Raw genomic sequence first — 15,138 nt, forward strand, 5'->3', positions numbered from 1 at the left:
GCTTGAAGCCTCCTGCTGGGTTTTGGCCCATCCCAGGGGCATCTCAATGCCAGAAAACTTTCTACTGTCCAACAGGAACAGTTGTTTTCCTTGTTTTCATTTTAGTCCTCATTCCATCCTTTTCTGACATCCTAATTATTTGTCTCCATGTCAGGGCTTTGATTTATTAATTTGTTTTTACACTCTTCAGATACTTATCAGACCTCTTGCTCTCAACTGGTTTCTTAGACAAGCGTAGGAATATTTTGCTGTCTTGTTTGTTAGCGGTCAGTCTGGATCTCTCCATCATCCCAAATCCATGTGCTCGTCCTCTGCGCTCAGTAATTTGCTGATTCGCACATCAGGTCCAAATGGATTTGCTTTCACGTTGTCACTGAAGAGCAAGTATCAGGCCTTGGGTTTCTTTGGCATCCTCCACAGCTGGCAAGAACAAGCTACCCTCCTCCATCATATTTGCAAGGATTAAAAAAATCCAGAGTGTCTGGAGAAAGGAGGACTTCTGCACAGCCTCACTTACTACAACTTTACCTATTTGTGAAAGCTCTCAAACCTCTACCAGGATAGAAGAGCCCAGGGCACAAAGCAAAAGACAGCTAATGCTTGCACATTTAGAACAGCCTCAGCCTGGTTTTGCCATCCAGGAGTTTAACGCAGAGTTCCTGAGGTAGGGAAACACAGTGGCATCCTCCTCCAGACTTTGCTGTGCAAATTGGGTGGTGTGCGGCGGAGATCAGTGTCACACCAACGTCTCCTGCCTATCCAGAGGATGAGTAAGAAAAGATACAACGTGAGTGAGGGCACAGCTCTGTCCTTCCATGGGAAACACTTCCCTTTTGTTCCCCCTAGTAACGATCACTCTTGATGTCTATGTGGCAGGGTGACTCCTCATGCCCTGCCCATAAAGAATATTTTGCACCGCAGTGGGCACAAAAGCCCCTGAAACGTTTGGTTCCACTCGGCTACAGCTATCACCGTTAACGTGTGGCATCTCTTCCGCGAGCTGGAGGAGGAAGCCTTAGCTGTGAAGAGCTGCAAGGCCTCACCTTCCCTCCTTGGGACCCATCCTGGTACCCCTCTCCCTCCCCGGGAAGGTGCGTTCGAGCAAAGTACAGCCTTTTCCTGCATGTGCAGCAAGGTGAAACCAGGTTAGCAGCAAGTGCTGGCTGCTGTGGGCTTATTTCAGTAATTTTAGCTTTCCTAGCTTTACTTTAGGTACATTAAAGTAGATACCCTGGAGCATCAGATGCGTGATTCTGTCTGTCCAACCTCCTATCCCAATTTAATTTCCCTAAAGCAATTGATTCTTAAAAAACTTTTTGCTCAGTGCTGTTATGATTTTGTTGGCATAGAAATCAACCATTGTAGGAATTAATTGAGCAGTAAAATAATAGGAAATTTATTAACAGGTGAAATATTCGCAAGCAGTTTAATATCCTCATCATTAATTCAACATATAACCTCATGTAGATCCCTGTGGTGGAAATTGTGCTGTTAGTGTATAGAAGAGCGCTATTTCTAAGGCGTGCTGGGAGGTTTAATGCCTCCCCCATGCTTTATTGTATATCATTACAAGAAACACTTAGAATGTTTGTTGTTAAAAAATACCAGGGTTTTCCTGCCAATTCTGCCTGAAATCAGTTTCAGGCTTGCTCTTAGATGTGCAGGAACTTGTGAGCCCAGGGAAGGGAGTGAAGGACAAAAGCAAAGGGAGGAACCTTTGGTGGGTACGGCTGCTAAGCCTGCTGCATCCCTTTAAGACTCTGAGAGCATCTGCTTTCGGTATCCCTCGCTTCTCCCCGGAGTTACCTGATGTGACTTACACAGCCAGTGTCCGGCAGCAGCAAAGACCATCACGACGAGGACGCAGTCCCGTGGGGCCTGAGCACAGCGAGCGGTGCCGAGGGCTGGCGATGGGGTCCACCAGCAGCTCCAGCAAGCTATGGACCAGGTCTAGGGTCCATCCTGGGGGGTCTCACCAGGAGGTGGGCTAGAAGCAAAGCCATGATGTGGGTCTGGGATCCGTCCAGAAGATACAGCTAAAGACAGGGTCACAGTGGCCTGCAACACAGATCCAAGGTCCATAGCTGTCTCCATCCAGGAGACAGAGCTGGGACATAACTGGGGCAGAGACTGAGGGGCCAGTGCTGAGCTTAAACGGGGCCCATGGCAGAGGGTCTGGGTCCCAGGTGAGGCTGCTCAGGGTGATTGAAGCCTCATGGTGCCCTCTTGGCCCTGAGAGCCAGAGCACCTATGGGTGACCCAGCACGTACCCAGCTTTCCATTAGCCTGTCGGGAGACGGCGGGTGGAGGGAACCAGAAACAGTTTTATCTCGGTGACAGTGGTCCCGCTCCAGGCAAGGAGTGCCTAAGAGGTGGCTCTGCCCCCCCATTCCCTGGCCACGCAGGGCTGTTCCTGAGATGTGGTGTGTCACCTTGGCAGTGCTGGGTTAATGGTTGGACTTGATGGTCTTAAGGGTCCTTTCCAACCTGAACGATTCTGTGATTCTGATATTCTACCTCTGTGCCATACCAGCAACGCTGGGGCTGGGGAGCTGTAAAGGCTTCACGGCCAACCTCAGTGCGGTTCGTGCTCAGCAGCAAAACACGCGGCACAGCTGGAAACCTCTGCTGTGTAAAGCACAATATCCTTATTGCAAACCTGCCAACCCTCCTCCTGCACCTCTGTGTGGTGTTCAGTGCTCGTTAACGTTACAGCAACCTTTGAAAAGGTAGCGCCGTCTCCAAAGTCCTGCAGTTCCATCTGTTCAGAGTTTATGACCCTTTTTTCCCCCCCCGTGTGCTGCATTCTGTGATTTAGCAAGAAGGAGGGCTAATGAGACTTGACTTCTCGGAAAGATCTACCCTCAATTTTCTCTTCTGCAGTTTTAATGAATTTGCAGTCTCTTGTAATATTTACCAAATGCCCTGTGGTTAACGTGACAGGGCCGGCCAGTACAGCAAACAAGATGCTCCCTGTGGTGCCACGTAGTAATGTAATGCTCCCCACGGCGGTAATTGGATGCGTGCTGTGCCCCTTAGCCCTGACAGAAATAATTTTCCCGAACTGTTCTCTATCATCATTTCATCATCATTGTGCTTGTTCATTGCGTTCTGGTAGCGACCAGAACACCTCACCAGGAACCGGAGTCTTGTGCAAGGTGCGGGACCCACAGTATGAAGAAACTCTGTGCTCTGAAATGCTCAAAATACAAAATCGAAGTACAGCGATTCTTGTCCTTCTTCCTCAGACGGTACCATTAGTTGGTGCTTCTAACAAACCCTTTCTGTATGGCAAAGAGAAAGCAATTAGGCTCCTGAAAGCCTTGTTTCATTAGAAGCATTATTAATTTGTGTCACAGATACAAGCACAGGACCTTTGCCAGAAGTGATGGAGTGTTGGTTTTCTTAATGGCTAATAAAGCAATAAACGCTGAAATGCATTAGTCTGAGGTGAGCGGCCAAGGACTAATGAGGATGCTTGAGTGGCAAGCGTCTCGAGAAAACATTAGCAAGGTCTGGCTGCGTTGACACCAAGCAGTTCAACATTTGGGGTCGCGCTCTGGTACGAGTGCTCTAGGTGATTCTGATGCCGTAACGTGAGCGTATCGTTACCCTGACAGATGCCGTATCTTGAGCTTGTTATGAGCAGTGTGACTGAGGATGTTGGTGGGATGAGCTTACAGGTTAAGAGGGTTTTGTGCTGGAGCTGTTTCCCCAAGGAGAGATGTTGGGCATCCTCCCTCGTCTTACTCCAACCACACTGAGCAGACCTGGATCTGAGAAGCGATGGCTGCAGGCAGGGGTAGCCGATGCCACTTGCATCTCTTGCATTACAGTGGGAACACCCCCAGGTGTTGCCCTATGGCAAAGGGAAGCAGGCATCTCTCCACCCGGACGTGTTCAAGTCGATCTGATCTCCGTGCAAGGCACAGGTCTGTCCCCGAGGGTCTTCCCATTGTTGGAGAGCTTATGCTGACAGCACTCAGGCCCTGCAGCCTTCTCCTGCTCCCTTTCCACCGCCCGTAGTACCCAAGAGAAATGGAGTGGGAAGGGCAGGGAGGTAACGCCATCCCAGCAGAGCCGCACAAGGGTGCTTAGCAAGGTCCAGAGTAGGTATCGCAGGTGCTCCAACACATTGCAGCCGAACCCCGTTAGCATGGATCCACATCCAGACTCCACTTTGACTCGCTTTTCCCACGCAGAGCTGCTGCCAAGGGCCTTTCACTCAGCTTGATGGAGCGTCTCATCGAGAGGTACGGGGAGAAGATTGTGAAGATGCTGACGGTGCAGTACCGGATGCACCAGGCCATCATGCAGTGGGCTTCCTTGGAGATGTACAGTGGCCAGCTCACTGCTCACCCATCAGTAGCCCAGCATTTGCTCAAGTAAGTGACTTGCTTCTCACTGGCATATGAGCAGAGATATCATACCATCGCACACAGTGTTTGTCCCTTCCCTGTGATGAAGTTTTCCATTCCTCCTGGCCCTGCAATAGCGTTTCTGTTTCATCCTTTACTTCATCGAGGACACATTAACTGGGGGGAAGGGTTGACCTTTTTCCTGTGTAACAAGAAGCCACGCAGTTACCTTCTCTTTCTTCCTTTGGTATGATAAGCAATGAAATAAAATCCCCTTGCACCTGGTGAGGATATATGAAGGCCTGCCCTGCAGTGGGCATACCCCAAGCAGTGTTTCTCTCACAAGCTGTCCTCGGGGGTAGGAGCAGCCACCAGTTTTTACTGTGCTTCTGCACGTCTGTGCAATTACGAGGGCCAGTGTGTGTCCCGTCTTTGGTCCGAACGTTGACATCAGAAAGATCAGAAAGCAAGATTCCCTTTCCGGCTTGGTAGTTTTACTGTCAGGACAGCACCCGAGGCAGGTCTGATGGCATCGGATCCATTCCTCGTCTGCAGCAGTTTCTCTTTTCTTTGATAATTTAAAGGAAGTGACTAGCGTTTCATTTCCATTGCACGCTGGGACAGGCAGTTGTTTGCCAACACACGCTGTGACTGTCAATAATTGCTGCTTTTTAAAATTGCAGTCAGTGCAGTTCTGGGAGGTGGATGGGAAAACATTAATTCTCTCTGTTGGACTTGGAGAAGCATAAAATATCACAGTGCTTCTCTGTGTGGTGCTCTTGTATTTTTATAAATACTTGGTTTTAAATGCAAATATTTAGGAGTTGAAAAAAGTAAAATTCCCCTAGAATCTCTCCATTTCATCATAGATCCAGTTTTGGACAGAGATAGCTGGAGAAGCCATTTTATCCTACTTGTTTCAAAATAACCTTACTTGTGAACAGCATGAACAATGCTACCTGGATGGGAAGAGCAAGCTGTGTGTTGGAGGCAGCCCCGGCGCCCTCATCTACGTCTGCTGCAGCCAGCACAGGGACTTCTGCTTGGGTCAGCATGCTCTGAATTAAGGCTTCAGGGCTGTCAAGGCTTCAGCTCAACTTACAGCAGTGAAGCTATGCTGACTATCTTGGTTTATATACATTTGTGTGTACGGATGCAATTTTATGGGCGAGTGCGGTGGGTTCTATAGGTAGGAGCCAGGAAGGCTGGTTCCTCAGTGCCAGCAGGACCTCAGCTGAGATGGACAGGACTCATTCAGCAATGTTTTAGCTGTACGGATCTAATTCCCAGATCGGTGCTGTACAAACGCCTCTTCTTGATTGTTCTTGTTCCTTGCCATGTTTTTCTTACCATTTAACTTTGCAAATTAAAAATAGCAACTAGTGAAGAACCCCAGGCAAAATGGTTTGAAACCATTTAAAAAGGAAATCAATTGAAAAGTTGAAGTTATGTGACTTTGTTATTCTGGTGAGCTGGTTTATTTTTCTAGCTGATGAAGGACCAAATGTTTTTCTTTCCAGTCCCCTGCTTTGGGCTTTTTCTTGCAGACACTGGTGTCTAAACCCGTAATTAAATCTGCCAATCCACAGCCCTCCTGTCATATCGCATGAGGATGGCAATCCTCAGTTCAGGCACTGGACCGTGTAAAGTTCCTGTGCGTCTGCAGAAGACCAGGTAATGCAGGGGCTTGATATTGGACCGGGATCTTCTCATGTTTAGGCTGATAGTACAAATTCCTTCATGCTATTTGTGAGCATCCCATGTCTTTTGTTGGCTTAGGCCAAATGATTTGCTTAATCCCTTACCTGTGCAAGAAGTAAGTTAGCTTTGGTCTCTGATAGCTGTAGGAAAAGCTCTCTTACAGGCAGAAGCACCCCAGGGAAGTGGGAGGCTGGCGAGTGCCCGCAGGAGTTACCTGCTCGCGCTGGAAAGTGGCCAAAGCCTGGGCATTTGACAAACTGTGGGTCTGCAGCTTTTTGTTACCTCCTTCCTAAGGGCTGGTGGGCGACAAATCGGAAGAGTCCCAGAGCACAGCGCGAGGAGGGGGATCTCCGTCTCTGCTGAAAGTGTTCTGATGTCTTTGAAGAAAGATCTGCCTGGAGTGATCCAGACCGTCACCCGCCACACCTCTGGCATTGGCAAAGCCAGCCCACGCGACTCAACTCTAGCCTTGAATTTACAACGGCCTCGGTGCCGTTTGGAGAGGTGAAGCGCGAAAAAAAACCGTGTGCCAGTCTTGAAACATACAGCTGGAGGAGGTCAAGGCGCAAACACCTCATGCTACAAATTGTGACAGGGAGTTTTTGGTGCAGCTGAACTTGTAAAGCCTGATACCTGTGGGCTTTCTTCAGAACGACTCCCCAGGATGCAATCCCCACCCAATGTCTGACAGCATGGCTGGACTCCCACCATGGCCTTTCCCTGAGCAGCGTTGTTGATCCAAGTCTCATCTCCTCTACCTGAAGCACAAAGACTGGTCCTTGGAAGAAGTGCATTTCTGTCCAGATGACTTCACATTTCCGTACCGACTTTTGTTCTGACATTGGAGCACTCAGGAACGCTTGGTCTGTGATATGTTAGTGATTCCTGCAGCACCATCTTTTCTCTAAAAAAAGGAGTCTTCGGTTTTCTGCAGTATCTTTTCAGGGGCAGAGTATTTCCAAGGGAGCAAAACCTTCTTCCCAATGATGTTCAGCCATCCCCAGGAAAGCAGGGCTCTGTCACGTGTAATGGTGACTTGGGAAGACAAACGCCATCACTCTGAACATCCCCCGCTTCCTCTTCCCCCACCTGTACATGCTGAGCATGACGTCATATGGTACGGAATATCTCTTTGGTCATTGGGGTCAGCTGTCCCAGCTGTGCCCCCCCCCCAGCTCTTTGTGCACCCCCAGCTACTCGCTGGTGGAGGGTGCGAGGAGCAGAAAGCCCTTGGCTCTGTGTAAGCACTGCTCAGCAGGAACAGTAACACCCCTGTGTTATCAGCACTGTTTGCAGCACAAACCCAAAACCCAGCCCCACACCAACTACTCTGAAGAAAATTAACTCTACGCCAGCCAAGCCCAGCACAGATGTACAGCAACGTGTCGCTGTTTCAGAGCTCTCCTGCCACCTCCAGGCTTTCCATTCCTGCCGTCTATCGCCCATCCTCTTCCTAGGCTGTGGATTCAGCTAGCAATTTCCCTGAGTATTAAAATATGGTTTATTAATTTATTTTTTTTTTAATGCAGCAGCTTTAGATGTAGAAATGACGTGAAACCCCAATTCCTCTGTGGTTCCTTGTGCTGCGCTTTCTTCTCTTGCCCAACAGCACTGCTGTCAAATCTCTGGTAATCCTTCAGGCACTCCTCCCTCTCAACACCGTAAAAAACAAGAAGCAGCTCCCACCTTTCCCTGGGTCTGCATATCCTTCCTGCTTGAGACCATTTAAGCGAGACACTAACACCCCCACGCTGTACCCTTGCCTGGCAGTACCTGGGCTGTGTAGCACAGCTGGTGAGAAAGCTCCCAGTGCTGCTGGCTGGCCCCTCTGGGACTCTCCGGGGCCCTCAGCTCTTCGTTTGCCTTTTGGGAGAGCATTTAAGTGGCAATCCCATGGTGCAGAGCAATAATGGCTTTTCAGCTACAGCTTTCTGGCGTTGCCAAACTCCCCCCGGGCCTCTCGGGACTTGCTGTGCCGCTGGTTGTGGCTGCCATCCTGGCGCTGAACCCCAGAAGCCGGAGCTGAAAGCCGGAGGCCCCCGCCAGAGCTACAGGGCCCTGAGTTACTGCTCCACGTGACGTGCTCTTCAGTAGCATCACTGCAGATGCACAGAGGGCCAAAGCTTGGTGGAGCAGAACGGGGAACCTCAGTTCTCAGTTTCTGCCATTCTTCCCTCCGTCCAGAGCCAGCCCTCCTGCTGTCAGCCTGTCGCCTTGTCCCTCGGAAGCAATAGCCAGCTTTGTTTTCCCTCTGTCCTTGCAGTGTTGTTGGGAGGAGTAAGCAACAACGCAACTGCTCATCCGTTTGGTGTAATTTCGGTGTTGTTAACTGTCCCTTTCCCAAACACCTTGTACAGGGACCTGCCGGGCGTCACCTCTACAGAAGAGACCACGATTCCCTTATTGCTTATAGACACTGCTGGCTGTGGCCTGTTTGAGCTGGAAGTGGAAGATGAACAGTCTAAGGGGAATCCAGGTACCGTTGTTCAGAAAAAAATCTTGGCCAGAATTGATTGTCGGAAGTCCTCAGCCTCCCGTGGGCTTGGCCACTGCGCCAGCTGAGCTGCGTCCCAGAGATGTGCCCCCACCAGAGCAGGTAGCAGGGGGAAGGTGGGTTCCCCAGTGAGCCGTGTCTACTTGAGAGATCATTTCCTCTGTAAATCCTCAAGCCCAGAGGGCTCTGAGCCAGAGCGGAGTGGCCACAGGGCCGTGATGACGGTGTGCGGCTTGTGGGTGGCCACGCTGGCTGCCTTGGTCCCTTGCAGAGATGTTTCTCCATGCTGTGGACAAGGACAGGTTGGAGGATCCCTGTGATAGATGCTTTTCACGAGTTGACAGTGCAAACAATACCAGACAGAGCGCAAGCCTGCTTTACAGAGGCTGTAGACGTGGCTCAGAATTGCCTCCCAGTCCTCTGCTCCTTTCACGAAGTCCTGTGTGGCTCTTCTCCATGAATTTTCTTAAGACATTGAGTTTAAAAAATAGATGATTATTATTTATTATTTAAAAAATAGATTTCATTACGGAGATTGAATATAAAGTCAGGCGCCATAGCCATTCTAATAAAGTGGGAGACCTTAGAAAATGGTGATAGACTCCTTTCTGTCCTTGCTTCCGCAGCAGGGTGGGTGGTGGTGATTTGCTGTTGAAGGATGCTGCTCGTGCTCCTCTAGATTGAGTGTGGCACCTCCACACCTGCTAGCTGGCTCATAGCAGGCTCAAGAGGGCCTTTGCCAGGGCACGTGGCATATGGGCTGTCCAAAATCTGGTGCTTCGTCTGACGAGCCACAGATCCCAGCCCTGTTATGGAGATAGCTCTGCTCAAAGCGTTAGGGAGAGCTTTTAGCCCAGAGAGCCGTTGACAAAAGGATTGCTGGGAGGGCACAGTGAGCCTTGGCTTTGGGGAAGGTGAGGTTTTTCCTTCACGACAAAATCTTCCCCTAGACTGTAAATTCCCTGCCCAGATTGGCTCTGCAGTGCCCGGAGGGGACCAATCTCCCTGTGCGATGCCTGCACCCTGCCACCTCACCCGCAGTTGCCCCTGCCTGCCTGCCTGCCTGCTGCCTGCACTTTTCCTGGTGGCCAAGCCACAGGCTTTTCTAGCCCTTCGCTCTCACGTGGCCAAAGAGCTTGTTTGCCAACGTGGTTGCCTGCTTCAGGGATTCATTTGTTTTCCTCTCTGCTCACCAGTGCAGATCTCATGCCAGCAACAGATTTCTGAGGCTTCAAGTCCCTCTCTGGTAAGGCAGGGAAAACAGACCGTAAAATACAAGGACAGTTCTTACCAGTTTAAATATCTTTTGCCTTCTTTTGTTTGAAAACCCACCAGCATTTACGTGGCTCTCATTTTTCTATGCACCAGTCCCTGTGGCCCTGCTGAACAGAGAAAGGCTCTTGTCCCCACATGGAGAGCCAGAAAGACTTGTCCGAGATAATCCCCTACTCAAAATCCCTGAGTTAGGTGCACATCTCCCAGAATTTGGGAGGCAGCCTTTTGGAGCAGCATACCACAGATTCTGGATTTTTATACCTGTGTTTTGCTGGAAAACAGAGGGGAAAGTCAGTCCAGCCAGCAGACCAGTGAAATAGTTCACATTTGTATTTAACTTGTCCTCATTAGATCTCTGTGAGCCAGCCACCATCCCGAATAGCCAGTTGTTTGCGGCAGGCTGCCTGCAGTCTCCGGAAGGTCTGAGCGCACGGATCCGAGCATGAGGCTTGCTTATTTGGTCATGGCGGTTTGGAAATGGGGGGCTTGAAAAAGCAGAATAGAAAGGAAAGGTGGAGGTTTTTTTCAGTTGCAGAATAATCTGTTGCCTGGGTTATCATCGATCTCTTGGATTGATATGGGAAGGCCAGAGGAAGCCAAGTTCTGTCCCATCACTGCCCCTTCTGCTCTCTGCCCTAGGGGAGGTGGAGCTGGCCGGTTTGCACATCCAAGCCTTGGTGGAAGCTGGTGTGAAGGCACAAGACATCGCTGTCGTAGCCCCCTACAACCTCCAGGTGAGATGACGCTCTCCTCGCACCTCCTCTCTCTTTCCGCACGCACGCAGAGCAAATGCACAGAGGTGGATCCGAACCTTGACATCTTCAAGGAGTGATACCAGACCGTCCTCAGAGAGACGAAGGTGGAAGTCAGCAGAGCCATACTGTACAATCAGCATTTGTGGCCAACTTCCCCACATTGAAGGAGCTTGAGGCCATGGAGGGAAGAGATGTTAGATGGGTATTTTCCGCTCCCAGCCTCAGGAGTCAGGGCTTGACCTTCGGGGGATGTGAGCGCTCATCCTTGTGGGTTTGCGAGGAAGGGACTTTACCAAAACAGTGCCATTTTCATCCTTTTCACCTTGCGCTTTTCTTTAAAAGGTATCTATTGCCTGTTTTTTCAGGTGGACATGCTAAGAGAGCACCTTTGCCACAGGTACCCAGAACTGGAAATTAAATCAGTTGATGGTTTCCAAGGAAGAGAGAAAGAGGCGGTGATCCTGTCATTTGTGAGGTCCAACAGGAAAGGTGAGAGTTTGCTGCTGAAGAGTCACTCCCTGGGGAACGGGGAAGAAATGGGAACTGTGCGAGTCCTCCAGGGTCGCTCGTCATGCTGCCAAGGGCTGTGGTTTAATTGCAGTTCTGACAGCCTCTAGCACTTTGCTCTGAATGAATTTACTGGCAAGAACCTTCTTTTTCGGCCTTTTTTTTTTTTTTTTTTTAATGAACAAATATATTTGCTGTCACGGTTGCAGAGGAAGGCTCCAACGCAAGGCAGCAGGTAAAAAGGAAGCCAGGACTGCTTCGTTTGAGGGTTTCCTGGCTATTGAGGGCTCAGAAATTATTTAAACAGGGGTCCTAAGAATGGCACGTGTCATGTTAGCACCACATTTACTGAAAGCCAAGCACTTCCGACGAAAGGTCGAAATCGGGGGGGGGGGGGGGGGGGGGGGGGGGGCTTATTTCCTCAGTTTGGAGCCTATTTTGGGTCACTTCCCCAAAAAAAAGCAATCAGGAGCTGGCATGACAAGTCATGCACAGAAAATGCTTCTTTTGGGAGCAAAATCTAGAGCGGAAAATTGAGTTCTTTCCTATCAGCAGCTGCAGCGAAAGTTGATAGCTGGAAAAAAGCTGCTGCCCTGGAGCCATGAGGCTCCTTCAGCAGAGCCATCGGCCCGTGCTGAAGGGTTTTGTAGCAGCCAGCTCGAGCAGAGGGCACGAGTGGGACCACTCCGCGAACCACCTCTCTGCTGCGCGTGGATCGCTGCCCTTTTCAAACCCGCGGTGAGACACGTCCCTTGCTGCACTGCCTTTGCTGCTAGTGCTGCTGACGGTGAGACGCTGTGCATGTGCTGGGAGTGCTGATGTCTGGAAGGGGAAAAAGGGGGAAGGATGCATGGAAGGAGGAGTCTTTTTTTTTTTTTTTTTAAGAAAGCCTAGAGCAGGAAAAGCAGCGTTGGGGGAGAATGGAGGTGGGGGACGGGACTAAGAATAGTCCTTATTCATGAGTGACTCACCTTGCCTTTGCTCAGTGGGAGCTGGTGTCCTCCATAAGGCGTGCGTCCCCCGGCCCCCTTCCCGTGCACAGCTAGCAGCCAGAGCTCAGGCACGGTGCAGGAGTCGCTCGCTTTCCAGGGGGGCACGAGGCAGCTTCCCACAGTGTCTGGGCACAGCTCTGGTCTGCGTGGGGCACAAGAGACGTTGTTAGGGCTCTCTGAGACTCTTGGGAGCAATCCATACCCGTTTTGCAGCTGCATTTCTGGCTCAGAGGAAGCCAGGGACCTTGACAAGCAGTGCCTGTCTCTCTGCAGCCATTCCCCATCCAGCAGGAGACCCTCTTGCCGGATCAGAAGAGTTGGAGTTGCCCCCGCAGTCAGGCAAAACCACATCAGAGAAACTGGCAATCATTCTCTAAGCTGCAGAGCACAGAGAGGGGATCACCCTGTTCCTCAAAGGCAGCACAAACTAGACTGCTCAGCCACAGCAAGGCAAGGCAGACACAGAGCCAGGCTGGTCACCGCACTGGCAGAGACATTAATTTCTTCCCGACTGGCCTCCTCTTTATCCCCAGGAGCTGGAAACTCAAGAGCCGCCCACGCTACCCTTCTTGCTAGCTGATCCTCACTGAGTCATCTTGGCATTTGCTAGCTCTTACTGCTTTTCTTTGAGAAAATAGCCAGAGAGCAGAAGCAAACCTTGCAGAGTTGCCCAAATGGCTGGTACTTTAAACCCGGCAAGAGTTTGGGGGCAGGCGGGGGGAGTCGTACAGGGCTGGGTGTATTTCTTTACCGGCGGTTCCTCTTCTGTCGCAACGCGAGCCTGTTCCACATTGCTCCGTATTGCGTTTGCTCCCCGGCCCCGGCCCCAGCCCAATCTTGTGTCGTGAGCCACCCAGGAAAATATTTCTCCTCTCCACGTGCCATCCGTCCTCCTCTCGATGCAGGGAGCCCTAGCTCTGGCTTGCGGGTGGTGAAAGATGAAGGTAACAGCGTGAGTCAGGGACCAGAGCCCAGTAAACGCTGACTCCGACCCTTCAGCCAAGCAACCCTTCAGTCATTTGGGCCAAATCTAGACCTGGAGCCACCGCTGCGCCCACTGCCAGTCCTGAGCCCCTTGGTTTCTTTCTCACAGGTGAGGTGGGCTTTCTTGCAGAAGACCGGCGGATAAACGTAGCGGTGACCCGTGCCCGGCGCCATGTGGCTGTCATCTGCGACACCCGCACCGTCAGCAACCAAGCCTTTCTGAAGCGGCTGGTGGATTATTTCAGCCAGCACGGGGAGGTGCGCACAGCCTTCGAGTACCTCGACAACCTCGTGCCCGAAAACTACACACAGGAGGGCCGCAGCGAGCGACAAGGTGCAAAGCTCCCCGCAGCACCTGGCCCCAAACCGCAGCTGCCTCCGGGGAGGAAACTCAAAGCAGCAGCGACCAAACCAGCGTGTCCGAAGCCAGAAGCGTGTTTCTCCCCAAACACAAGCAGACCTGGGGGACAGAGCCCGGGGACAAAAGATGGTGCCGACAGATTCAAGGCCATGCTGGTGGCCTTCCTGGAGAGCAGTGAGCTGCAGTTGGATTTCCCCCCGTCCCTCAGTTCCCACGATCGGATGCTGGTTCACCTAATGGCAGAGGAACACGGGCTGCAGCACGTGAGCACCGGGGAAGGGAGGAACCGGTACATCAGCGTTCGCAAGAAAGAGCCTGCTGAGCCTTCGCTACCCGCAGCCGCCCCCCCTAACAAGGAGCTCCCCCTTCCTCAGCCGCAACGTCCCAGCAGGGAAACTCCTGTCCCTGCTGAGCCAGGAGGAAGCAGCAAGGGCTCAGGGAAAGTGGACCTGAAAACCCTGCACCTGGAGAGAGTTCAGAGGGAGAAAGCCAGACGGGAGGAGGCCAGTGCCGGCCCTCAGGGCAGCAGCAGGAAAAAAGACAAAAGCGAAGCCAAAGGTAGGTCACTGTCGTCATAACCAGCACAATTAATGGTCTTCCTTGAATGGACCGTGCTATTTAATCCCCGTGGTTTTGCCTCCAGGCCTTGGGATTTGTCTGCATGCACGGAGCACGGGATGTGGCTCTTGGGAAGCTCTCTGATGCTTGTCACTGCAGAGATGTGAGAACTGGCAGGAGCGTGCATCAGTTGGCTGCAGCATCTGGGGAGAGGGGTTGTGGATGCCTGGAGGCACATTTCTTAAGTTGAAAGAAAACCACTGGGGACCCTTTCCCAGGAAGAGAGACTCGGGAGTTAGATTGGAGGCTCCCAAGTGTAGGAAGAGGAACAAAGAGGAGTACCTGGCCCACACTGAAGGACGTGGCCGCCTCCTAGATGCAGAGCCAGGGGAAAACAGAGCTGGGAGCTGCCGTCTTCCCTGCCAGACGTGGTCCTTTCCTCTGCCCCAGCCCCCTTTTAGCAGAGGGAGGCACCCAGGCACGCTGCAGGGGAGGAGCTTGAGCTCCTAACTAGCACCTTGGAACACAGGCCAGGGTTTACCGGCACGATGGGTCTCATGGCGGCTGAAATCCCAGTCGCTGCAAACAGTAACTCCCCAGCCCCGTGCTGCTCGGGTTTGTTCTGAAGTGGTTAAATGGCTGGGTCTCTTCCCTTGTCTTCTCCTCAGGAAAGCCAGCAGTTAAGAGCGGAGCAGGCAAGGCAGCAGAAGAAGATATCGACGCTCTGATTTCTGCTGCCATTAAAGCTGACAACACCTGCGGCTTCCCTCGCTGCAAAGCCAGCGTTAGAACCCTGGGACAGCTTTGCCTCCACTGCAACAGGCAGTACTGCCTCAGCCATCACATCCCGGAGGTACTTGTGGGGCTGGGCAGCCTGCCCAGGGGTTTGAGCACTCAGGGGGCTGCAGAGGAGTAGGATGTGCCAAGCAGCGTGGGTTTAACATGGGAATTTTCCCTGTCGAGCTCCCCAGGCAGGATTTCCTTGCAAGGAATTTAAAGCAGAACCCTCTCTGTCAGAGCTTTTGCTCAAGCTGCTGGTAGAAAGGGCTGCCAGGTGTTAACACGTGGGCTCTGCACGCCTCCTGAGAGCTTTTTCTTTTCCTGCCTGCCTTTGTGCCCTTTTTTTCCATTCTCTGGCGTTTAAACTCCTGGG

The 15,138-nt window shown here is 51.6% G+C and overlaps 1 protein-coding gene across 1 annotated transcript in view; it reads left to right on the plus strand.

The window, feature by feature from the left end:
- Positions 1-15,138, plus strand: part of IGHMBP2 (immunoglobulin mu DNA binding protein 2) — a 43,730-nt gene that overhangs the window by 26,031 nt on the left and 2,561 nt on the right. The window contains exons 9-14 of the mRNA XM_075755655.1: positions 4,203-4,385; positions 8,417-8,535; positions 10,468-10,562; positions 10,949-11,072; positions 13,176-13,985; positions 14,654-14,838. Of these exons, the coding sequence (XP_075611770.1) occupies positions 4,203-4,385; positions 8,417-8,535; positions 10,468-10,562; positions 10,949-11,072; positions 13,176-13,985; positions 14,654-14,838 (1,516 nt within the window). The remainder of the gene's footprint in view (positions 1-4,202; positions 4,386-8,416; positions 8,536-10,467; positions 10,563-10,948; positions 11,073-13,175; positions 13,986-14,653; positions 14,839-15,138) is intronic.

The sequence above is a fragment of the Balearica regulorum genome, chromosome 5, assembly GCF_011004875.1.
Source record: "Balearica regulorum gibbericeps isolate bBalReg1 chromosome 5, bBalReg1.pri, whole genome shotgun sequence".
NCBI classification, from domain to species: Eukaryota; Metazoa; Chordata; class Aves; order Gruiformes; family Gruidae; genus Balearica; species Balearica regulorum.